This window comes from Herpailurus yagouaroundi, unplaced genomic scaffold, assembly GCF_014898765.1.
Source record: "Herpailurus yagouaroundi ecotype Mexico unplaced genomic scaffold, PumYag 162, whole genome shotgun sequence".
Taxonomy (NCBI): Eukaryota; Metazoa; Chordata; class Mammalia; order Carnivora; family Felidae; genus Herpailurus; species Herpailurus yagouaroundi.
In genome coordinates, this window is record NW_024412403.1 from 68293088 (window position 1) to 68319033 (window position 25946).

Below are 25946 nucleotides of genomic sequence, written 5' to 3' on the forward strand. Positions count from 1 at the left end.
ATGGGGATTGTACTAAGAATTAAAATATAGATAGATAGATAGATAGATAGATAGATAGATAGATAGATAATACATATGTAATACATATATATTATTGTTGGCCATAATAGATGTTCAATAAATGGCAGCTATTGTGATCCTGAAATCAATCTATACTTGAGGCATGGTATTCTTAGCTATTTTGCACTCTTTTGCAATTCTCCAGCATTGTCTTACCCCATCTTGTGATGTGTTCTTCTTACTTCCTCAATCTCTTTTATTTAATCATTATTTTGAACTAGCCTCTGAGACCCAACCCTTTCTTTTCCCATAGCTGTATGCTTTGCTTTTGGTCAGGCAGCTGCTGAAGCTGACACCCACAGGGTTAAACCTAGTCCACTCCCAGTGCCCGTTTTCACAGTAGGCTGGCAGCTGTCCCAACTTCCTACCGAAGCCAAATGCTTGAGGAGAGAGAGACTAAGGAGCCAGCTATGAATCCCTTCCAGAAAAATGAGTCCAAGGAAACTCTGTTTTCACCTGTCTCCACTGAAGAGGTACCACCTCAACCCCTCAGCCTCCCAAAGAAGCCACCTCCGGTGAGTCCCCAGATTTAATTCTGCTTCTGACAGGAACAGACTTGCTCTTTTGGTTCTTCTTGGCCTCTGGAGTGTCAGGCTGAGCTGTATTAGGGTATCAAAAACTATTCTCACTTGGAATTAGAATTAACCTGAAAACCAAATCTAACCAGAAGTTTTCTTTACTTAGGAGAAGAAGCAGTAGGAAGAGGTAGTGAGATTTCTTCAGCTGGGATACAAGACTTTGCTGTATCTCATTGTATATTCTGAGTTTCTCTGGGGTGAAAAAAGAAGCAATTTGAATATCCAGGGAAACTTGGCAAGCATTCTTGCCTGGAGAACTGTGTGTAATTGTTCTTTCTTTACCAGTATAAAAACTCAGCCCTTCGTTCCCCCTGGATTCAGAGTCTTATGCTGGACACCAAGGAAAGTTTTAGAATAGATGCAGTGTCTGTCATTATGTGTGCCAGTTTACAGTGGGAAACAGGACAGAGAAACAAAGAAGTAATAATGTTTGCATTATATACTTGTGAAACACTTCCAAATTCGTTATCTCATTCAACCTTCATATCAAAATCCTGTAAGTGGAGAGGATATAGTAATAATAGCCAATATTTACTGAGTTCTCACTATGTGCCAAGAGGTGGTAGTATTCCTATTTCTTTGGAATAATGAAAGTAAACATAAAAACAGGTATAGTAGTATGTCCAGAGTTAATATGTTAACACAGCCAGTGACGATATTACATAGCTAGTAAAGTGTATTAACTAAACTCTAGGTTGTATAATTCTCAAGCTGTGAGATGGGAAAGTAAGAAGCTTTTTAGCAAGTTAATATATTAATATATATTAATATCTAGGAGGGTTGTTTATATCCATCTATATAGGTAAAAAAATGAAAACATTAATTTGTTACTTCATCTATTTATTTAGTTATATCTCTTCTGGTCCCAGAAAATTTAAGGCTGCTTACAAAGATGCGTGTTATTTCTTATGAAATAAGAGGCAATATAAATTTCATGATGAGATTTGACTGTCCAAAGTATCTCCCTCCCCACCTCATGTAAGTTGGGCAATCATAATGGGTACGGATTTGAAATTAAACATGACATTCCTTATATACTGACTGATACAGCATATAGTCCTTTTAATGTCCAATAGGATTAACAAGGAAATGTTATAGAATGACTTTCATAGGAAGAGTGGACATTTAATGTTATAAGATTTAAGAACTCTCTAAGTTCAAGGTGATCAATCAGCTTACTTTTAGGAATCTAGCTGGACTCTGAGCCTGGTTCCACCAGGCTCTGAGTGGTAAGCCATCATATTGCCAGGATCCTCCTGGTATCATGAACAGGGAAGGTGGGAACAAGAGAGGTTAGTTCAAACAGTAGAACTAAGGAGGTTATTGACCTCTAAAAGTAACTGCTTCGGGGGCGCCTGGATGGCTCAGTTGGTTAAGCATTCAATTCTTGGTTTCAGCTCAGGTCATGATCTCAGTTTCATGAGTTCAAGCCCCATGTTGGGAGAAATACCACTGGCAGCACGGAGTCTGCTTAGGATTCTCTCTCTCTCCTCTCTGCTCCTCCCCGACTCGTGCTCTCTCTCTCAAAATAAATAAATAAACTTTAAGAAAAGTACCCATTTAAATGTAACTGCTTGGATGTCAAATGCTCTATAGGCTAATTCTTTGTTCTGCTCTTAGAAATAAGTATGATTATTCTCCTACTCAGAGCCCCAGGCTTTTCAGTTGCTTGTAGGTAGATGGGAGGTCCTGGTATGTAGGGTCAAGGAATGTCTGAGCAGTTCCATGTTAAATGAATGAGGAACAAAGTAATATTCAAAATAGCTTCTATTACTCCTAAGTCAGCAATGCAAGTACTTTTTAGTGTGATAATAGCTGTTTCATGAAGAGTAGGGGCCTTTGCTTCACGTTACCTATCATGGTGATTTCAAGTAAATGAATTTGTCTGTCATAGAGCAATATAGTGATTAAATAGAGGGGAAAAGCTCATGCTTGAACCACTGCCTTTTTATTTCATAGAAAATTTGTGGCTCCAACTATCCACTGAGCATTGCCTTCATTGTGGTGAATGAATTCTGTGAGCGCTTTTCCTATTATGGCATGAAAGGTAATTTTTGTGTCCTAAATTCTTTCTCTTCTCCACTCACCCTCACCCCATGTTGGGAAACACGTGGTCTTCTTTATGTACTTATTTCCCTTATCCACACTTTCTACCTTTATCCATATTGATCTTTTCCTCTGGCAAACATTGCCAATGAATACTGCATGGGATTTCACCTAGTGACAAGCCAAGAACAGAAAGGCCTTACAGATACCAGAAAACAGTCTGTAAGAATATAAGTGTGAAAACTTCCTTCTATTTTCATACATGTTTCTCAGGTCTATGAACAGACCTGTTTCTCAGGTCTATTGTTGAGAAGGAGAAGGCCGTGACATTGGAAGCATCTTTGGGATTGGCTTAAATGCTATGTATGTACATGGACTTAAGGGAGAAATACCACATTTGTACACTAAGCATAGCCTCATTCACTCCCACAATGTCCATGGTCCCTGCTTTTACTGCCTGACGGTCACTCCTCAGTCACTTCACTGATAGTAGTGTTGAAGGTCAAGATCACCTTGAAAGACCAGAGCTGAAATATACTTCTCCATAAATCATTTTAATGTATCTGTCTTGTTTTCTTTACCCCTTTTCACCTCAGCTGTGCTGACCCTGTATTTCCTGTATTTCCTGCACTGGAATGAAGACACCTCCACATCTATATACCATGCCTTCAGCAGCCTCTGTTATTTCACTCCCATCCTGGGAGCAGCCATTGCTGACTCATGGCTGGGAAAATTCAAGTAAGGAAGATGGGCGGTCACATCCCCACATTGCAGATTAATTGTGCAGAGATTTTTCCACTTCTTGCTGCTTGCTTCCAAGCAAAAATATACTGTGTCATCCATGACAAATATATATCTCTTTAAGATTGACAACACAGAAAGACTGTCTCTCTTCATTATCACTTTTCTTCCATTTTTTTTTGCATCCTTTTCAATCAGGAATTGTTTTATTTTTATTTTCCTTAAATCTAATTTTAATCTCCCATTCTATAGTTTAAAACCAATTCTTGTTATAATCTCAGGGATGATAAAGATTGCTACCCACCAGAAAATTTATAATTTTAGAGACCTCAGTGTAGTTACTTCATATACTCTCCATCTCTTCTCCAGAGCGAATCATCCCAACTTCTTTAGTATATTCTTATGAGTCCCCCTTTTTAGCTGTTTTACTGTTTCTTTTCTCTAAACTCTTTCTGTGGTTTGTTTCTTAAGAATATAATATTTTCATGAATTACACTGATGGTCTATTCAGTTCTGCGCCTTTTAAGTCTCTGAAAATAGCACCAAGAGACATTTATGGGATGTTATAGTTTCCCCTACAACATTATCCTCATAGGCTAGAAATGAATGGATCTTGGCTATCCATTCCCAACTTATTTTCTATGGCTTTGTCATCTATGGATTTGTCTTAATTAGTATTTCTCGAAGAGCATTTTGTTGAAATTTGTTGATAGGATACAATGAGTGTAATATAGGAAGATAAAGCTCTCATGGTCAAATAAGTTTGGAAAATGCTAGGCTGAACAAAGTTAAAAAGATTTCTTTACTGCATGACTTCTTATAGCCTTTAACATGCTAATACACACTGTACAATTTCCACGAAATTGTTATGTTATGTTATGTAGTGATTATGTTATGCTGTGTTATGGTATGTAGTAATTCCCAAACTTATTTCACCATGGAATATTTTTTCAGGATATTTTGTGGACCTAGTATTCCAAGGAATCCTCTCTAGTAAACATTGGTTTATATCTCACTTGGCTTATATATATTCATTGTTCTAAAGTGTTTACTTAGCATTTAATATATAACTACAACCATAACACAGTAGTGAATACAGTTTCTTGACTTGAGAGAAAGATGGTGGATTATGTTTGCTACTTGTGTAATATTGGTTACCAAGTCCATCCAGATAGGAGATTGGTACTATATGCAGAATAAAAAGTATAAGTCATGACCTTTATTCAGTTATAGAATAAAAGACTCCCATAAATGCCCTAGTACTTTTATTTATTTTTAAAATGACTTCCTTTAAGATTGAAGCATGGATATGGCTTTTCATGATTTCTATAAACATCTACTGAGAGGGCTGACCACAAGCTAGAATGCTTTTTTTTTTTTTTTTTTATGTCAAGTTGCTTTTAAGAGAGCCAAACATTTTTAGTCATAGTCTCTAGTGTGGTTTTTATGCTCTGTGTCCCCATGCCTATTGGTTTGGACTTACAGCCACTCTCTTAATGAATGTGTTTACTACCATCTCCTTTCTCTTTCTCTGAGTAGGTATATAGCATGTTTTTTCCCTCTCCTATATTTTTTGTCTCATCAGAGCTGCCCCTCTTCATGCTAGGTTTCTTTCTCTGCCATCACTGCACATACTCCTTCTCAGTTCCTAAACTCTCATTAAAAATGGCTCTGGTCGTGAAATAAAACTTAAAACCTCTCCCTCTTTCCTTTCCTTTTCCACATTAACTTGTCTATATTAAAACTGAAGGAACACTGGGCTGTAAGTTAGAAAGTAGAAGTTCTATACCTAACCCTAATACTAATTAATTAGAATGTCACTCTAGGAAGGTTCTTTGACCTCTCAGGATTTCACCTTCCTCATTTGCAAACGAAAGATTGGTCAAGTCTATCCAGAAAACTTTTGTTTCCTGTGGTTAGGATTTCAATGACCCCCTTTCAAATGCAGAATGTCCAAGTCTATCTTGACTTCTTTCTCTTTCTGTTAAAGTTTCCTACCATTAGCTTCCTCTTTCTTATATTCTTCATATCCTAGACTAATTTCCTGAGCCTTTCACCTAAAATGTTGCTTATTTTCTTTCTAAACCACTTATACTTCCTTTATCCATTTAGTCCAACAATCTGATATTGCTCTGATCTCCCTACTCAGATTCTATTATTCCAGCTTACACTTCTTTTGTTTTTTTCTCTGTGATGATCTAGTAGAGATCGTCTCTTTTGGGTTCATGATAACTGGTCTTTCTTTCAGTCCTTTTTCATTCCCCTTCTATTTATTCTTTTTATTCCAACAAAGAAAACTCTTCTCTAGAAGATGCTACATGCCTTTTGGGAAAGCCTGTCCCCTTCCTTTGATATTAATTGCCATACGCAATTAATGCCCTGGATTAGTCACCCAACTTCTTATACCCTACTTGCCATTATAAACCCTCTAAGGTCCCTTCCCTGGAGAGCCAACCGAAAGAGAGTAGGCATTTAGAATAAGAAATCCACAACCTGAGATTGATGGCATATCCAGCCTCTGTCTGATACTTTCATTTCATTCTTTATATTCCACATTAGCATATAACACTTTAAAATCACAGGTGTAAACTATATAATCTCCAAGGTTCTTTCTAGTACTAACATTCTACTTATATTTAAAGAGAATGCTGGCATGGTAATGCACATAAGGAATATATCATAAAGGTAGTAGTGTGCTATATTTTAGTGTGTAAATCTCTACATATGTTCTTCCTGGAATTCTTCGCTGTTCCACTTCCTATTTGACGTTCAGATTTCTTGGAAAAACAACACAAGAAGTCCCTACCAACTGCATGGCCTTTATCACTGGGCAGTCTCTTCATAGTCCCTGACTCCTTTCTTACCCTTGATAACTTGAACATGAGGTAACTGTGGTAGGGATTACAATTAACCCAAGTGTTCGAGTAATCAGGCTGAACCTGAGAGCCTTTCTATCCATCCCATTGGTTGGGTTTAGAGAAAGTTCTTTATGTTACTCATTCTTTTTTCCTATTTACCTGCAGTTTTTTTCTTGATTCCTATTATTTCTAGTGCCAAAGACATTCCTTGATAACAACACCTCTGGTCAAAGTAACCTATTGTCGTGGTTCTCATAGTTTAAAACATCATTTGCTGCAAATCCAACCAGTGGATACAAATCCAACCAGTGGATCCAACCAGTGTAGAGTGAGTGGGGAAAAGGACAGGTCATATATGAGAAAAAAGCTTGAAGGGAATGTCCATTACCTCTAACACTACCGGGTAAAGAGTTGCTCTCTCTTTTTTCTGGTCTGTTTACTTCATTTACCACTCCTATATCTATGTACATTTCTCAGGTAATTCTTTCCTCCTCCTCCCCTTCCTCCTTCCATTCCATTTATTCTGGCACTGAGAACAGTATGAATTCTGAGTCTGTATTACTCAACTCTCTCGATTCTGTTTGTAGACTGACTGATTTAACTCTCTCAACAGGACAATCATCTATCTCTCCTTGGTGTATGTGCTTGGCCATGTGGTCAAGTCCTTGGGTGCCTTACCAATACTGGGGGGACAAATGGTACACACGTGAGTAAAATCATGGAATAAACTGAACAACTTTTCTTTCATTAGACAGGTCAATGTCTCACACATTCATTACAGGTTATTTTCTATTTTCTTACCAGAGATGTCCCTTTATTTTCCAACCTATTGTTTTATTACCAAAGTGGTTGAGAAAAAAAAATTATTTTGTGATCAGTTGAACTCTTGCCTACTTTAGCTGTCCTCATTTGTTTTTATTAAACATTTGGAGACTTGTAGAATGCCTAGCTAGTTTCCTTTTCATAAAAACTCATCATATTCTTAAAGACAATTATTTTTTTTAATTTTTTTAATGTTTTTGTTTATTTTTGAGACAGAGAGAGACCGAGCATGAGCAGGGGAGGGGCAGAGAGAGGGAGACAAAGAATCTGAATATGGCTCCAGGCTCTGAGCTGTCAGCACAGAGCCTGTCTCGGGCTCAAATTCATGAACTGTGAGATCATGACCTGAGCTGAAGTTGGACACTTAACTGACTGAGCCACCCAGGCACCCCTCTTAGAGACAATTATTAAAACTTGATGCCCCTCATATTTCCCCACCTATTCGCCCATACATCTGTACTTTGCTAGGACTAAAAATGTGCATAATATTTCTTTATAGTGTGCATTGCAGAAATCCTATCCAAAGCTTGGATTATTTTCATTTAAGTTCCATATATTCCAATTGCTCTATCCCTCTTTATTTAAGCCATTGATGTTTATTAGGCCAGAGGCATTTGATACATACTGATGTCAGTTGATTCAGTCAGTAAAGAGGAGGGTTACAGTTGTTCAAGAAGTAGATCACATGTATTCATGTTTATAATCTGCCTACACATGTATTTATCTAATGAATTAAGAATTTTAAAATTTAATAAATATTAGATACCTCCCTCTCAGCGTCCCAACAAAAAGTGACACTTCTCCTATTAATCATAAATGATTTTAACATTTTATTTTGTGTTTAGGAAGCGTATATGGAATAGGTGTTTATAAGGCCCTTCTGTTGGTATATTCCTTAAATTAAGACAAGATTGAAAACAGTGCTTTAACTGTGAAATTCCTTCAGTATCTGCTTCTATCTATTGCACACAAAGGGTAAATGGAACTGTCAGGGACAAAATGCCCCCCTGCAATGCATACTTTCTGGCAGAGGCTCAAAGGTCATAAATATTTTAAGTGTCTCTGGGTCTCTCAGAGGAATGAAGGCAGATGGAAAGTGCCTGCAGAAATGTGAAGAAATGTGAAAGGAATCTTTGCTCTTGTACATCCAATTTCTGCAGTTGTGCTTCATATCAATATGGTTATATCCTTACCTCTCCATTTCAGAGTCTTATCATTGGTTGGCCTGAGTCTAATAGCTTTGGGGACAGGAGGTATCAAGCCCTGCGTGGCAGCTTTTGGTGGAGACCAGTTTGAAGAAAAACATGTAAGAGACCTGTTATTTCTGTGTTTTCAAGAACGTAGAGCAGACATTAAAAAGGTACCTAGCAGGTAGCTATTTGGCAAGACTGAAGTAATCCACAGGTCAGGAGTTCTATTAGGTGCTGGGTACTAGTCATTAATAGAAACACTGAAACATGTTCAAAGGAAAGTAACCAGGGTAGTGAATGGACTAAGACACATCTTATGAAGAAAGGTTGAAAGAATTGGAGATATTCAACCTATATAAGGTAAGAATTAAAGAGAATATTATAACTGTCTATAAATATTGATAGTAATTAAACCAGAACTAGTGGGTGAAAGCTATAGGAAGTTTTTTGCTTGATGGAAGGAAAAATTCCAAAAGAGTTTGAAGCAGTGAGTTTACTCTCACTTGAAGTATTTGAGAAGAACCTTGGTAGGTACTTTGAGAATGGGAGATAATAAGCAGTGTAGAGATGATTTAAGCACATCTGGCTGAAATCCTATGAAAGGGGGAAATGATCGTTCAGAATAAAATAGAATGAGATTCTATAGATGAACTTGTCTGAATGATCATTTCCTCTTTTCCTACTTTCCACTATTAATGGGGAGGGGGGGAGGGCGGGGAACAGGTATGAATAAGCTGCAAATGGGTCTAAACGAGGAAGCTTGATAATTAGGCAGGGAACGTAGTCTATTTTTAAATAGGCAACATTTTTGGCTTTCTCTCTTTTGTTCTCACTTTTCTTTTTTGTCTGTCTTCATGTATTATTCCCTCATCTATAGCAATTTCTCATGTTTCTGGTTTTTGTCTCTCTGTTCTTTCTCTGTGTCCTGCTTCTTGTGTATCTCCTCCCCTTCGGACCACTTGAGTTATTATTTTATATTCCCTATCTGTCCGGGGTACCATAGATCATAATTGCTTGCTGACTTTGGAGAAATACCGACCTTTGGCAACCTTTGGGATTCTAGGCACAATGAACTGTACAAATAGGTGAGTGGAATAGATTTAAAAGGGGGCCAGAAGAGGAAGCAAACACTGTAAACAGAAAATAGGGAAGGACAGATTGTGCTACCGTGTCAGGAAAAGATCTGTGGTACCAGAATGAAGCATAATGAATAAAAACAACAACAACAACAAAAACAAACAAACAAACAAACAAAAACCCTATATTTTAAAGTTGTTTCATTCAGTAACTGCTCTGCAAAGATATTTCAATAATAAGACAAACCTACTTCCAAGTTTCCACCAACCACTTCTAAGCCCACGGACTTCCTTTTATACTCTCTGGCAGAATTCCCATAAGTACTAGGTGAACTACCCTGCTTGATCAACAATTTAACCCACTGTCCTATGTTCTAGTACTATTCCTATACCACACATTCCATAAAATCTATTTAACTCAATCATTCACTTAATTAATTCAGTCTATAAAAATGTGTTGAGTCTGTAATATGTGTCAGGGACTATGCTGGGTAGTAGGGAACACAAAAATGAGCAAGATATGATTTCTGTGCTAAAGGAACTCTCAGCCTACTGAATGAAACAGACATTTAATGGAAAGAAATTAATATTAGGACATATATAGGACACAAGTGGCACAGTATTATAGGATGATCATTTTTTCCCAGGAGGGGTATAAGAGTGTTAAAGATGCTTGTACTAGGTTTGAAAGATGGGTAAATGTTTGTATGGGTTATGTGTTAAAATATCTAATATGTTTTTCAGATATCATGGAGGCAATATCTGAATCTGTTTCTGTGCATGTACCTCCAGCTTAGTCTGAACGTAGGGTAGATGAGCTAGGAGGCACATCACACTTATTTTTGTTTTTTTTTTTGTTTTGTTTTGTTTTTCAGGCAGAGGAACGGACTAGGTATTTCTCAGTCTTCTACCTCTCCATCAATGCAGGGAGCTTGATTTCTACATTTATCACACCCATGCTTAGAGGTTAGGATCTTTTCTAAGGGGCCCTGTGTAAGGTTTTCTCTGACCAGTCAAAAATCTTTTCAAGGCTTCCTGCTCTTCATCCTCTACTTTTTCAAGGGCTTAAAAATCTGAGAATTTCTTTTAATCTTGATTTGTCTGGCCCAAAAGAAAGATTATGGATGAGGTGATGGGAAGAAAGAGGATGGCTATGTCTATGACCTCACAAACTTGAGCTTGCAGAATAGAACACCAAAGATTCAAGATTCAAGGTTACTTTCTTCTGGCCTAGGAGATGTGCAGTGTTTTGGGGAAGACTGCTATGCATTGGCTTTTGGAGTTCCAGGATTACTAATGGTGATAGCTCTTGGTAAGTACACTGGGACAGAGGAAATTAATAATCACTGATGCCTGCTACATGAAAAGCATCATCTAAGCACTATTTTATTCAGTCCTCACACTAACCCTATTAGGTAAGTGTTATTGTAGGGATTTTCTCTAGACATTGGAGATAAATTAACAGAATGAAGTCAGAAACCAAGGAAGAAAGAAAGAAAGGAAGGAAGGAAGAGAAAGAAAGAAAGAAAGAAAGAAAGAAAGAAAGAAAGAAAGGAAAAAGAAATAAAGAAAAAAGAAGAAAGAAAAAAAGGAAAGAAAGAAAGAAAGAAAGAAAGAAAGAAAGAAAGAAAGAAAGAAGACACAAAGGAAAGAAGGAAGGAAAGGGAGAAACATGCCCAAGGTTATATAACTAATAAGTTTTCTGGGGAGATTTTAAAAAGACTAATCCCTGTGCCTTATATTGGAGCAATTAAGTCAATATCTCTGCAGGATGGAGGCTAGGTATCTATAGTTTTTTTAATATCTAGGTGATTCTAAAGAGTAGTCAAGGCTGAGATCCACCATTCTATACTACAATATGTAAGGAAGCGAGGAAGATAATTAATCCTTTCTCTCAATCTAGCTTATTTCATCTGATAGTTATTTATCTGGTTATTGGAAGATATTTTTAATTCTTTTAAAGTAGCTTCTAGGTTTTGCTATTTCTGTCCTGCTCTTCAATGTTCCCAAGGAGTTTTCTCTTGATCAAAGGGAATGAGGGGAGTTGGATGAGTAGGTGGAAACTGATGCAAGTTAGATCAAGTGGCATTCTCCTTACCACTGACAACCCAATAATGGAAGAGGAAAGAGGATGTGTGTGTCGCTTAGTTTATGCAGTCTAAGGGGAAACTTGGACGTGATTGTTCCTAATCACTGACCTGGAAACCTGTTCTCACTCTGAGCCTTTGGGTGACACCCCCCTGGAAGATATCCAGCGCAACACATAAAGAACTCAATAGAGGAAGAAAGAACCCAAAGAATCAATGTTCAGTCCTGATTATTTTCTACCAGGGGGTGGTTAATAGTAATGCTCAGATTCTAATTCCAATTTCAAGGAAACTTCTGTGTTATTCCAGGAGAGCTGTGATAATACATTCCCTGCTTCCTTCTCCCTTTGAAACCAAACATTTTCCCAAATATCATCCTGGTTTTCCACTTAGTGCTATGTCTTCTTCTCTGGATCATGGCACAATCATAATATTAACACATCAGAATAATTATAAAGATAAAAAGAGATACTATAAGTTAAATGTTTTATAAACTATGAAATGTTAAACAAGTGTTAGTTGTCATTATTAGCTGCTTCAGTTTTCTGGGTACAAATAAATAATTCTCTGGCTTTTCACTATAAATTTATTCATCTATTCTTTTCATTCATTGATTCAACAAACATTTATTTAATGAACCTTTTATGTGGCAAATCCTGTGTAGCAATTGGGGTTACATTGATGAATTAGAGAGCCACAGAGTTTATGCTTTCAAAAAACTTATATAGTCCAGCAGGAAAGGGAAACATACATAGTAAACAGGAATTTATAATACAGTATGATCAGTGTCACAGTGGGGGAGGTACAGAGAAAGTTGTAGGAACACGAAGGAGGGATGTCTGACTAAAACTCTGAAGCTCAGAAAATGTTTGCCTAAACAAATGGTATCTAAGATGAGGCCTAAAAGATTAGCAGGAGTTAATCAAAGAAGACATGATATCTGTAAGACAAGGAAATGAGAGATAATTGTGACATATCTGAAGGCCTTAGAGGAATTCCGGATTGCCCCAGGTATAAATGAGAAAGATAAAGAGAAAAAGGTGACAAAAACCAGATAACGAACGGCCTTTTAAGTCTTAAGGAATTAGAACTTTATCAAAACATTAGGGACCTACAAAAAGATTCTGAACAGAGGAATGATTGTTAGATTTTTATTTCTCAGTTGTGTCTCTGACCATAATGTGGAGAAAGAATGGGTTAAGGGTGAAGTAAGGATATTATTTATCTTGACTACTGAATTCTTGGCATTATTTAAAATTTTGTGCTCAAGGTGAGTGTCTCACTCAGCTCAGACTAGTGTCAGCCCTGGTAAAATTGACAAAACTTGATATGATTAGAAATGTGAAGTGATGGAGAAGATAAATCAATGAATATTAGGGTTCTGACTTGAGCAATTAGGTAGATAGTGGGATCATTACACTAATGAATTTAGTTTGGCATACATTACATTTTAGATGTCTTTGAAAATATAATTGGGGTTATCAAAGAGCTATCTGGAAATACAGGTTTAAAGCTCAGAAGAAATGTTTGGGCTGTAGATAAAGATCTGGAGCTAGTAGTGTATGAAGAGCAATTAAGCTATAAAAATAGATTAAATAATTAAGAGATAGTAAAACTAAAGTAAAAGAGGGCTACGTTAGAGCCCCGAGGAATGCCAGTATTACAAGATAGGCAAAAAGAAAAAGCTCACAAATGAGACTAAGAAGGAATGGCTAAAATGGTAGGGGTTCTATCTTGGATTCTAAGAGGATTTCAAGAAGGGAATTGTTCAGAGTAACAAATGTTACTAAGTGGGAAAGTGAGATAAGGGAGAAAAATCCCCATTGAATATAGCAACAAGAAGGTCACTAATTTGGTGATATCAGTTATGATAGATTGGTGGATTCAAGACAGATTAGAGTAGAATGAGAAGTGAATAAGAGGTAAGAAAGGGAAAATGGTATGTATAGCTGAATGGGACATGGAGTCAAGAGAGTATGTTGGGCATGCTTGAATATCATTAGGAAGACTCCAGTAGAGAAAGAAGTTGAAGATGTGAGAAAAAGACAGTGTAATCAGTATAAAAGCACACGTGGCAGAATTACCTTTGTACAGAGGAGGAACATCACCTTCAACTAACTGGAGGGAGAAGAGGATAGCTGTAGATATAGGAATTAATAGATTTTGTGTCAGGAAGTTGAGACAATTCCTATGTGAAGGCTTGTGTTTTCTTTATGAAGTAGGAGGCAACATCATCTACTGCAAGAAAGAATTAGTAGAGAAACTTAAGGTTCCTACTCCTCTTCTTCAGTTAAGTGGCTTTGAAATTTAAGTGTGATCTTACCCAGATAATTACCTGGCCTTCCTTTTATCAGTCCACTGTCCACTCTACTATTGATATTTCTAGCCTCTTTCTAGGATCATTCTTAGTTTTAGGAGTGGTCTATTTCCCCTCCAAAATCTTCCTCTTGTCTAGATACCTCTTTTGCTGCCCACTTGTCTCCCAGGATTAGCATCCTTTCTCTTAGCCATTTTTTCTGTCAACAATAAGAAGCCTGTGGTAAGTAAAGCGTGCTATTTGGACAAGCTTTGGGGAAACAGAGGATGAATGAAGAAAAAGTGATAAAGGCAATCTGACTGAGAGTAAGAGAATTTAGAAAGTTAAGGTAAGGAAAAGTAAGGGGACTCAGTCATTCTGGTGCATAAAGATACTATAAAGTGCTGCTGGTCACTGACAAAGACACCTTTGGTAGAAGAACTTCTAGAGGGACATCTTGCTGGAGCTGGGAAATCCATTAAGGAGGGAAATACATCTGGGACAGTACCAAGATAGAGTCTTCCTGCTGAATTTAGTTAATAAGCTTGAAAAAAATAATATTTAGTATTTCATAATTATAAAAATAATATCATCTAATTGCTGGTTAGTTGGAATGTAGAAAAAAATAAGAAAATAAAATTCACTTACAATTAGCTGTGAAGATGTGGTTAAAGAATATGGGGTAAGGAAAAGAGAATGAGCTCATGTACAGTAATAGCACAGAATTATTTTTGTAAGAATGATGAATAGTGGTTAGAGTGTAGAGTACCTAATGGGAAATAATGAAACATAAAGTAGGAAATAGTAGATTGAGGTGAGCTCCACAGGGGCCACGTCTTTTTTTATCTAGCAAAGTGTCTAGTGTAAGAATGAGTGAATGAGATGCTTTATGGTCGTTAATAGCATATATTATTTTTGAGTCAGACAAATCTCAGGTCAAAAATACAGTTTCTGACATTTTATAACTATGTAATCTGTACAAATTGCTTAATTTCTTTTATCTTCAATTTCTGCAATAAAATGGAGAGAGTAGTACATGTTTTTCAGGTTAAATCTGTTAATGTATATAAAATGCTTAACACTTTACATATAATAGTAAACCTTCGATAGATGGATAGTGATAATAATAGCCATTAGGATAATAATGAATTTGGGAAGAGCTTTCATGCCAGGAGTTTGGGCTTTTTAGGTAGGTCCTAGAAAGAAGGTTTTAATTTGGCATCAGATAAGAGAAGGAAGAGACCAGGGATTGAAAAACTAGTTGGTAGCCATTTTAATAATCCAGGGTAGAGGTTCTAAGGTACTAAACAAGAGTCCTAGCAGTAGTAATACAAAAGAGGGGCAGATAGGAAATATGTTGAAGAGAGTCTCAATTAAAGTTGGTAACATATCAGATGTAGAGATGGAGGAAAAAGAATTCAGAAATGACTTTGATTTCTGTGGCACAAGAAAGTCTCAACAGATTACTTAACAATTGACCATTTTATTCTTCTCTGGGATCCCATAATTTGTGTAATTCCAAAGTCAAGAAGTTTAACTCAGTCTCCTCCCTTTATAAGCTTTGCCAGTCACTCCTAACACTTCAGCAGCCTGTCCTTAGTACTGACATACTGAATGTGCTGAATGAGAAGCTAAGAACCTTGTTCGTGTATCAACTGCAGTTGTGTTTGCAATGGGAAGCAAAATATACAGAAAACCACCTCCTGAAGGAAACATAGTGAGTCAAGTTGTCAAGTGTATCTGGGTGAGTGAATTGTTTACCTGCCTTTTTCAATCAATGGGAGAGAGACGCTATGCTGAGCATATAGGCTTTCAAACATGAGTATACATTTTTCCCAATGACTCTGTTCTACTTCTGTACCTTTTGGCAAACTGAGATTAATCAGTCTTCCTCTGTGTCTCTACTTAACCATTAAGTAAAAAAAATAATGTAACCATTTTTGTAAATTGACAAAAATCTTCTGAAATGTGTATATGTAATATATGTTGCCAATAGAATGCAGGAATAGTTTAAAATTATATCTGAAATATTCTGTATTCAATGTCTGATGAAATCAAAGGGTTGGAGTAAGTCAATTAAAGTATGTGTATCTGAGGGAAGGGATAATGAATTAGAAAAGGCATGGGATGCTTTCTTTTTGTCACACTTCTGATATCTATGGTCTGGTATCTATGCTCTGATATTTATGCTCTGCCCTAGTTTGCTATTTCCAACCGTTTCAACAACCGCTCTGGGGACATTCCTAAGCGACAGCACTGGCTGGACTGGGCAGCTGAGAAATACCCAGTAAGTTGGAAGTACAGAAATATCTTATGCCTCCATGGAGATTTTTAATGTCCAAACTGATTCCCTCTTACTGCATTTGACTTCTTCTCTTACTGTTCTGGGACATTTCTACTCTAAACAAAAAACCAAGTCTAGAAATTCAGCCTGTTCCTTCTTTCCCTTTCTTGCAGAAGCAGCTCATTATGGATGTGAAGGCACTGACCAGGGTACTATTCCTATATATCCCACTTCCCATGTTCTGGGCTCTTTTGGATCAGCAGGTAAGAAAGGTTCTTTTGAAAACAACTCCTTATTCCAGCCCTTTTCCTCTCACAGGAAAGGAATTTCTCATAATAGCATCTGTCACCCCTAGGGCTCACGATGGACCTTGCAAGCCACAAGGATGAATGGGAATCTGGTGAGAAAAGATTTTCCAGAGAAATCTATTATTTTCTTTACAATCCATATTAGGGAAAAATTAATTTCTTTGTGTTTTTGCCTGAAAACTGACAAGATCATAAGAGAGGTGCCTTTAACATGAAGGTACTGAGTAGGCAAAATTTAAAAAGCTAGTCTAGAAATAAAAACACAGAATCTTCTCTTTAGAAATCAAGAATATAAAGATGGAAAGGTTTAAATGTATACAAGGAAGTACTGAGAAGAGAGTAAATGAAATGATAGAGACTTGGGAAAGAGAATGTTTTCTCCCATCTAAGCCTTCCTGGGGCATAGTAGCATTGGATTTGATTGGTGCCACTACACATTTAGCCCATCCCAGGTTCGTGTAGAGGACCTAGAAATGTGGTACTTTGTACATGGACAAGGAATGGGAAAGTTGTAAGCATTTTGTTTTTCCAATCTCCATTCTTTAGCAAACTCAGAGTCTCATCTAGGCTCTCAGTTGTTCTACTTAGATTATTATATTGTTTTTCTACCATCTCAGTTGTGAAGAGGACAGGGTGGAATGATACCAAGATTTTATTAACCAGTCTATTTGGAGCCTGCAAACTATAATTTTACCTTTTCCCTTTCTCTGGTTGTCCAGAATTTACTATGGTTGTTCTCTCGTTGACCCCTGGAGAACAACTTTGGAAACACTGTGTGTTAGTGGAAGTCATTATCCTAACCATAACATTGTGTTCTGCACATTATCACCTACAACTGCAGTTACTGAAATTAACAAAAACACACTGACTCTACTCTCTCTCAAGAAAACCATAGTACACGGAAAAAGAAAATTCTCCTTTAGGCCTACCTGCATTCAGCAAGCATTGCCTGAAGCCATTCCTAGTCTGTTTCCCCAAATACCCTTAGAAGTGCAACCATGGCCCTGAACTAAAGACCTGGTGAATTTTATCTTATGTATCTCTCCTACTAATTAGCAATATTTTTGATCCAAACTATTCTTGTCTTTAGCCACCATCAAAGTGTAATTTATTATAATTTTTCAGGGTGTTTTTGTGCTTCAGCCTGACCAGATGCAGGTAGGAGTTTTCTCTATACTCATGGGGATTTATGGCTTTCCTTATCTATACTTCTACCTGTAATATCAGGATTACCAAATATAACTGGATGTTTGTTTCCTTGTATGCTGAGGAGGATTAAGGATAGGGGTGAAAATATTCTCCTTTTGCCCCACACTTCTCTTTCACATCCTGCCCACTTCCAAGTAGAGTGAATTTTGATCTCACAAGAGAAGTATAAGCCCGGGGTTTTTTTTTTTTTCCATGTCAAGACAGTATTTTGGAAATATTGTCCAAGAAAGTGTAAGGCTTTGTTGTGTGAGTAAAACACAATTGGGTGACTCCCAGTTCTTTTTTAAGCCCTTGTTTAATAATCCCCAATTCTTCCTTCTCTCCTTCTCTCCTTCACATTTTCCCTTGGGCTGTGGAACAGGAAAAGATAAGTGAAATTGGGAGGGAAAAATTCCCAACTGGTTGGACAGAAAAACAGGTTCAGAGTGAAATTTGTTCTGTGGGATATTGAGAAGCTGAGGTGCTATGCAGGGCAAATAGAGTCCTGGGTATAAAGGACTGAAAGAGGTGGAATCATTCCATACTTAGTACAATGAAAGTATGTTTGAACGTTAGAGTACACACAAGCAAATGAGAGTACGTACTTACACTTGAGGTAGAAGAATATGTGTAATTAATCCTTTTTACCATGATGTTACAGGTACTAAATCCCCTTCTGGTTCTTATCTTCATTCCATTGTTCGACCTTGTCATTTATCGGCTGGTTTCCAAATGTGGAATTAACTTCTCGTAAGTGCTCACTATGCCTTTGTTATTTAAACTGACTTACTATTTGCTCAGCTTGATAAAAGTTCAATGTCAGTACTTTTTTACTTAGTCACGATTTGTTTTGGTTTATAATTTTTCTGCTTCTATGTATCTAAGTTAAACTGAATGCCTATTGATACTGGAGGATGGGAATTAGAGCTAACTAATTCTTATTATAGACAGTCCAAGCCATTATTGCCGACTGAACTGTGTGATGTTGAAGAAGAGGTAGATCTAACCTTCGTGGAAAGTCAAAAGTATGTGAGAATAGAATCCTAAATCAACTTGTTGCTTTATTCTTGAATGTTGCCTCTTCAAAGTCTAAAGCCTATCATGACAACTAATCCCTTTAAATCTTCTATTGTCTATATGAAACAAAGTGGGTACCTAGTAAGAGTGGGAATAGAGTTGTCCCTAATTACTGCTTTCCCCCCATTCTAAATAGGAGCACCAGGTGTTGTATGGAAATGTTGAATATTGTAGACATGAAACTAATATTACACTGTGTGTTAACTAACTGGAATATAAATAAAAACTTAAAAAGAAAAGAAGTGTTATTCTTTGTAAATTTGACCAGAGGGTTTTCAAGCCTCCTCTAATTCCTGATTTAATAGCAATTTCTTTTTGATGACCACATTATCATATTCAAATGTATTCAAATGGTCTTTTTTCATTTACTCATTGATTGAGCAGATATTATTGAGTTCAGCACCAATGCCATGCAAATATAACAGCACAGATCCAGCCCTGAAGGAGTTCACTGTTTAATAAGGGAGGTAGAACACATGCAAGGATAATTATTACACAATGTGATATATATTAAGTGCAGTAAGAAGGGAAACAAAGTGCCAGGGAAATATAGAGCAAGGAGAGTCCTTCCTGCTGACAGTCAAGAAAGACTTATAAAGAAGAAGAAAATGAGGTAAAAATGTATAGTGCCTGGCATATAGCAAATGTTCAATATATCTGGCTGCACTACTATTATTTTTGGTTATGATGACATAATGTATAGAAAGACCATCATAAACAAAAGTTGATGTGGGAAAATGTGGTGCATTAACAGAGAACTCTTCAGTGTGAGGAGTAGCTGGGACCAAATCAGGAAAGGTCTTTAATGGTAGGCTTAGAGGGTTTAGATTTAAAGTTTAGATATATTGTCTCTCTCTTTCCTCTGCAGATCACTTAGGAAAATGGCTGTTGGTATGATCCTAGCAAGCCTGGCGTTTGCAGTTGCAGCAGCTGTAGAGTTAAAAATTAATGTGAGTTCAATAAATCTAAAGCTCCATGAGGGCAAGACCATACCTATGGTATTCACTCTTCTGATTTGTTCAATCCTGGTTGCCTGGGACCTAGCACAGTCAGTACCTCATCTAGACAGTACCTGATCTAAAGAGGGTGCATCATAACTATCCGTGGTAAACGAGTAGATACAAGGGTAGAACAGCAATGTAAAATGAGGCCCACCTCCCACCTGAGTGATTCAGAGTATATTGTCAAGGAATTCCCAAACACTAATATCCAAGGTATCTAGTCATCCCTTTGGGAACACAGGCTTTTGAATATTTGGCAGATGGAATAGCCATTATTGGGGAATGATGTATGAGGCCACAACTGAGTCAAAAAGCATGGAGTTTGTTACGTAGCATCAGTGCTTGCTACACTGAGCTGGTGCTTCCCCCTCCAAACTGCCTTCAAAGTTTTCTAAGCCAAATACTCTTCAGAGGGAGAAAACTGTCCTCTTGACTAGATGGACTTGGCTGTCAGAGATAGGACAGAGCTATGTGTTCTCATTGTATTTGAAGGGTTATTTGTTGGTAATTCTGACATGCATTCTATGCCCTAAGAGAATGACCCCACCGCAGCCCGGTCCTCAAGAGATTTTCCTGCAAGTCTTGAATCTGGCAGATGATGAGGTGAAGGTGACAGTACTGGGAGATGAAAACAATACTCTGCTGGAAGAGTCCCTCAGATCCTTTCAGGTGAGATATGGACTTGACTTAATTAGAAACACATTCAGGGACACCTCGGTGGCTCAGTTGGTTAAGTATCCTGAACTTTGGTTCAGGTTATGATCTTCTGGTTGGTGAGTTTGATCCCCATGTCGGGCTCTGTGCTGACAGCCTGGAGCCTGCTTTGGATTCTGTGTCTCCCTGTCTCTCTGCCCCTCCCTGGCTCACCTCTGTCTGTCTCTCTCTCAAAAATAAATAAACACTAAACAATTTTTTTAAAAAAGAAACACATTCAGATTATGCATCAAGGTGACAGCATAATATAGTGGTTAGAAGCACACACTTGTGGAGTCAAACTGGCCCCAGTCCAATTCCTGGTTCTGCCATTCCATAGCTATAAGACCCTGAACAAGATACTTTATCTCTAAATCTCAGTTTCATCATCTGTAAAATGGCAATAATTTTTATGCCATAAGCTTTTGTAAGGATAAATATTATATGTAAAGCACTTAGTGTCAGGGACATTGTAAGCTCTCAGTGGGTTGTCATTTGTATTGTTATTTCAAACTGCTTCCTAATATCACATCCTCTGGAAGGATTTGGCTTGTATATTTTCACTAATATTACTGTAAATATTCTGAAATATTTATTTTAAGATATTTTTAATAATAAAAATAATATACATCTATTGTTGAAAACTGAAGAGTATGTAGAAAGACATAAAAATCACCTGTGATTCCACTACCCAGAGATGATCAGTTAAGCATTTTTGTATAAATGAATAAATACGTTTTTAAAAAGTACTCAAACTCTACATGCTGTGTTGAACTTTGATTTTTTTCTTAACATTAATCATATCATAATCATCCTTCTTTGTCGAGAGCATGATTTTAATGGACACATGATATTCCATTTTATGGATATATCATAGTTTACTGAGGTATATCCTTATAGGTATTTAAGATTTGTTTATTATACATAATCCTATAATGAACATCCTTACTCATAAATCTTTATGCATGCCTCCAATTACTCTAATATAGCATATTCCTAAAAACAGAATTGCTAGGTTAAAGGGCAAAGTTGAAAGTATCTGATGAGCTCACCTGCCCTGCGATGCTATGAGACTGTGATGTCTACAATGCATCAGAAGTTGAGCATGACAATTTCTTCATTCCACAGAAGATGCCACACTATGCCCAACTCCACCTAAAGACAAAAAGCCAGGATTTCCACTTCTACCTAACATATCATAATCTGTCCGTCTACACTAAACATTCTGTGGAGGAGAAGAACTGGTACAGTCTGATCCTTCGAGAAGATGGAAAAAATATTTCCAGCATGATGGTAAGTTGAGGAATGATCTAGGTTCAAACTGTTATCTTTTTTTGACTGGATCATTTATATCTTACCAAAGATATGCCTGATGATCAGATTTCTGACTATCAGTTCCTTGTTGTCACCAGTAACTGATTTTTACTTTCCTCTATTACAGGTGAAGGATGAAGGAAACAAAACAGCCAATGGGATGACAACTGTGAGGTTTGGATGTCAAGGAGACCGCAGGCCACTCTGTTTTGAATCTTGGTCTCTCTTCTGATCTGTGGGGCTTCAGATAAAGTAGCCTCACATTCTATTTGTCTTGTACAGGGATTCTCTCTCCTATAATATCAAGGGCATGGGTATCAGAGGCATTTTCCAGGACAATGAGAGACAGGTTTGCTTTCCCATGTGGTATTAAAAGATGACCCTGTATCTGTATATGCCCCCGGTGCTCTAATGTGTACATCCCTTTTTGTTGAATTTTATCCACTTATCTTGCTCTCAGGAAAATAACTGAGTACTTCCCTCTCTGTGATCACCAGAGAAAAATTTAGAAGTGAGCAAATAATCCTTTCTTCATGGTTGGTGGTTGAATATCCCTTATTGTTACTGTGTTTTTAAAGCATAGTTTTTTGTAAACCTGTAGAAGCCCTATGGTGTAGTAAAGGTAACACCTTTGGTTTTGAATCCAGATAAGGCAAAAATCATGTCAGGTATCCAGGGAAAGTTACAGAGATAAAGAACCCAAGAGGTCACTGGTCTCTGTAGCAGGAATCAGGCATGAAATAGAGAGATAGATGCACATACTTATGGCCGTCAAGATTAGGTGGTTGCTATTGTGTGCCAAAAACTGTTCTAGGCACTGGGAATATAGCGGTAAACAGGTGTCCCGTTTGGGAGGGTTTGTCTGATGTGTGACAATGTCTCTACCCTTAGGTTTATTAATACATTACACAAAGAAGTCAACATCTCCCTGACTACAGATATCTTCCTCAGTGTTGGTGAAGACTATGGTGTGTCCGCTTACATAACTGTACAAAGTGGAGAGTAAGAGCATTACCCTTGTGGACCTTTTACTTTTATCAACAATTGTTCTTTATTTTTATTTTTATTTTTCGTTTTTGCAATTTCATTTTATTCCACTGGCCCAATGTCATTGTACAAATAAAATTCAGTTGCGTTCCAAATAGCACAACAGAGTCTTCTGGAATGGCACCCTACATATAACAATTGTTTTTTAAATGTTTTCTTTGCATATAGGTGTGGGGATTGATTTTGAGTGTACTCAGGTTTCCTGTTTTATACTGTTTCACTAATTCTTAAGACTTGGATGAGAAAAACACATAAGGCTTGGGTGAGAAGACTGAGGGCCTGAAGCCCACAAAAGAAGATGATTTGTGCCTTCTTTATTCAGGCATAAGGTTAAAAAAAAAAAAAAAAAAAAACTACCTGACAGACAATGAAGAGCTCAGATCTGGGTCAGAAAAACCTGGCATTAAAATCAATCACTCCTAGAGACTTCTTTTCAAAGAGAAATGGTAGCTTTGCTGCTTGACTCACCATGAATAGAGAGATGAGGTCACTCTTTCCCTGGAGATGGGAATGCATTTTCTAGAATAAATGTGGTGTTTATTCTAACTAAAATTGTCCTGTTCCAGATATGCTGCAGTACATTGTAGAACAGAAGATAAGGACTTTTTACTGAATATGGGTCTACTAGACTTTGGTGCAACTTATCTGTTTGTTATTACTAATGTAAGTAACTCATGACCACCCTACTCTCTCCTTCCATATATCTGTATCTATATTTATATCTATATATTTATTATCTGTATCTGTATTTATCCTGGGATCCAAAGAAAACTGTATGTTGGTGCAGGGTCACATACTTATTTCTAGTGTAAAGTGATAGGTTCTTTTGGGACTTTAGAAAGTCTATTAAGGTCTCTATAAGGGACATTAAAAGAGATAACATAGGCAATAGGCATATAATAGAAATATAGAATGATATAATAGGTGGACTTTTGTGTCTGAATTCTTTCATTTGGCATATTTTCCAAGGTTCATTCATGTTGTAGGATGTATCGGTGCTTCATTTCTTGTTACTATTAATTAATATTCCATTATATAAATGTGACACATTTTATTTGTCAATTCATCAGTTAATGGACAGTTGGGTTGTTTCTACCTTTTCACTATTATAAATAAGGTTGTTATGAACATTCATGTACAAGTTTTTGCATGGACATTTTCTTTTTTTTTTGTTTTTAATGTTTATTTATTTTTGAGACAGAGAGAGACAGAGCATGAACAGGGGAGGGGCAGAGAGAGAGGGAGACACAGAATCTGAAACAGGCTCCAGGCTCTGAGCGGTCAGCACAGAGCCCGACGCGGGGCTCGAAATCACTGACGTGAGATCATGACCTGAGCCGAAGTCGGACGCTTAACCGATCGAGCTACCCAGGCGCCCCATGCATGGACATTTTCATTTTTCTTGAGTATATATGTATGAGTGGAATTTCTGGGTCACATGGTAACTCTAAGTTTTAACCATCTGAGGCACCACTAGGAACTTTTCCAAAATGAATTCCATTTTACATTCCCACCAATAGTGTGTGAAGGTTGAAATTCCTCCTCATCTCCACCAACACTTTTTTTCTGTCTTTTTTATACCCATCCCAGTAGATGTGAATAATATCTCATTGTGCTTGTGAGGGGGCTGGCGGGGGACACAGAATCCGAAGCAGGCTTCAGGCTAGGAGCTGTCAGCACAGAGACCGATGTGGGGCTCAAACTCACAAACTGTGAGATCATGACCTGAGCCGAATGCTCAACTGACTGAGCCACCCAGGCGCCCCTTTCTCCTCTAGCTTCTAGTGGTTTTCTGGCAACATTTGGTATTCCTTGATAGGTAGAAGAATCACCCCAATCTCTGCCTTCAAGAGAAGGCTTGTCTGTGTCCAACATTCTTTTTTACGAGAATACCAGCCACAGTGGATTAGAACCCACCCTAATGACCCCATTTTCACATGACTAATTATATCTGCAAAAAACCTATATCCAAGTAAGGTCACATTCTCAGGACTCAGTTGGGGTTAGGCCTTCAACATATGAGTTTTAAGGGGACGCAATTCAACCCATAACACTTGTATTCCTGTTATTATTCTATTTTTTGTTTGTTCGGTTTTTTGTATGCTACTCAGGATAGAAGTCATACATATTGTTTCTGAATGCCAGGATCTAATAAGCATTTAAAGTAAACATCATAAATTGGAGCTTGGGGGCCCAGTTTTTTCCATAGTCCTATTTTCTTTGGCCTGCACAGGACTGACAAAAGTAATAATAATCATTATTAGTTGACAATACTTAAAATTCGGTGGATTTCATGTAAGAAGCTGGATTCTTAACATTTCTCTCTCTTTTTAAAAAATTTTAGTTAGTTAACATATAATGCAATAGTGGTTTCAGGAGTAGAATCCAGTGACCCATCATTTACGTACAACATTCAGTGTTCATCATAATAAGTGCCCTCCTTAGTACCCATCACCCATCCAGCCCATCTCCCACCCACCTTCCTCCATCAACCCATAGTTTATTCTCTATCATTAAGAGTATCTTGTGGTTTGTTTCCCTTTCTTCTCTTTTCCCCTTCCTTTCATATGTTCATTTGTCTTGTTTCTTAAATTCCACGTGAGTTAAATCATATGTTATTTGTCTTTCTCTGATTAACTTATTTCGCTTAGCATAATACATTCTGGCTCCATCCATATCATTGCAAATGGCAAAATTTCATTCTTTTTGATGGCTAATACTCCACTATATATATATAGTATATATACCTATACACACACACACACACACACACACACACACACACACACCAAATCTTCTTTATCTGTTCATCAGTTTATGGACAGTTGGGCTCTCTCCATAGTTTGGCTATTGTTGATAATGCTGCTGTTAACATTGGGGTGCATGTACCCCTTTGAATCTGTATTTTGTATCCTTTGGGTAAATACCTAATAGTGCAATTGCTAGACTGTAGGGTAGTTCTATTTTTACTTTCATAAGGAACCTCCATACTATTCTCAGGAGTGTCTGTACCAGTTTGCATTCCCACCAACAGTGCATGAGGGTTCCCCTTTCTCTGCATCCTCACCAATACCTGTTATATCTTGCATTGTTAATTTTAGCCATTTTGACAGGTGCGAGGTGGTATTTCATTGTGTTTATTTATTTATTTATTTTTTTTGTTTTCCTGACGATGAGTGATGTTAAGCATCTTTTCATGTGTCGGTTAGCCATCTGGATGTCTTTTTTGGAAAAGTGTCTATGCATGTATTCTGCCCATTTCTTAACTGAGTTATTTGGT

At 37.3% G+C, this 25946-nt stretch overlaps 1 protein-coding gene across 4 annotated transcripts in view; it reads left to right on the plus strand.

The window, feature by feature from the left end:
* Window positions 1-398: 398 nt before the first annotated feature.
* SLC15A2 (solute carrier family 15 member 2) overlaps window positions 399-25946 on the plus strand; it is a 67632-nt gene continuing 42084 nt past the window's right edge. For 2 of the 4 annotated variants that reach the window (XM_040484665.1, XM_040484664.1), the window contains exons 1-19: window positions 400-575; window positions 2598-2685; window positions 3281-3422; window positions 6897-6989; window positions 8312-8411; window positions 10247-10337; window positions 10606-10683; window positions 15416-15498; window positions 15955-16041; window positions 16212-16301; window positions 16394-16438; window positions 17472-17504; window positions 18196-18284; window positions 19480-19561; window positions 20147-20281; window positions 21434-21598; window positions 21747-21793; window positions 22511-22621; window positions 23233-23329. In XM_040484665.1, coding sequence (XP_040340599.1) covers window positions 438-575; window positions 2598-2685; window positions 3281-3422; window positions 6897-6989; window positions 8312-8411; window positions 10247-10337; window positions 10606-10683; window positions 15416-15498; window positions 15955-16041; window positions 16212-16301; window positions 16394-16438; window positions 17472-17504; window positions 18196-18284; window positions 19480-19561; window positions 20147-20281; window positions 21434-21598; window positions 21747-21793; window positions 22511-22621; window positions 23233-23329 — 1794 coding nt within the window. In that variant the 5' untranslated portion in view covers window positions 400-437. Of the gene's footprint in view, window positions 576-2597; window positions 2686-3280; window positions 3423-6896; window positions 6990-8311; window positions 8412-10246; window positions 10338-10605; window positions 10684-15415; window positions 15499-15954; window positions 16042-16211; window positions 16302-16393; window positions 16439-17471; window positions 17505-18195; window positions 18285-19479; window positions 19562-20146; window positions 20282-21433; window positions 21599-21746; window positions 21794-22510; window positions 22622-23232; window positions 23330-25946 lie in introns of all 4 variants that reach the window. The other 2 variants (XM_040484663.1, XM_040484662.1) reach the window with 2 other exon arrangements.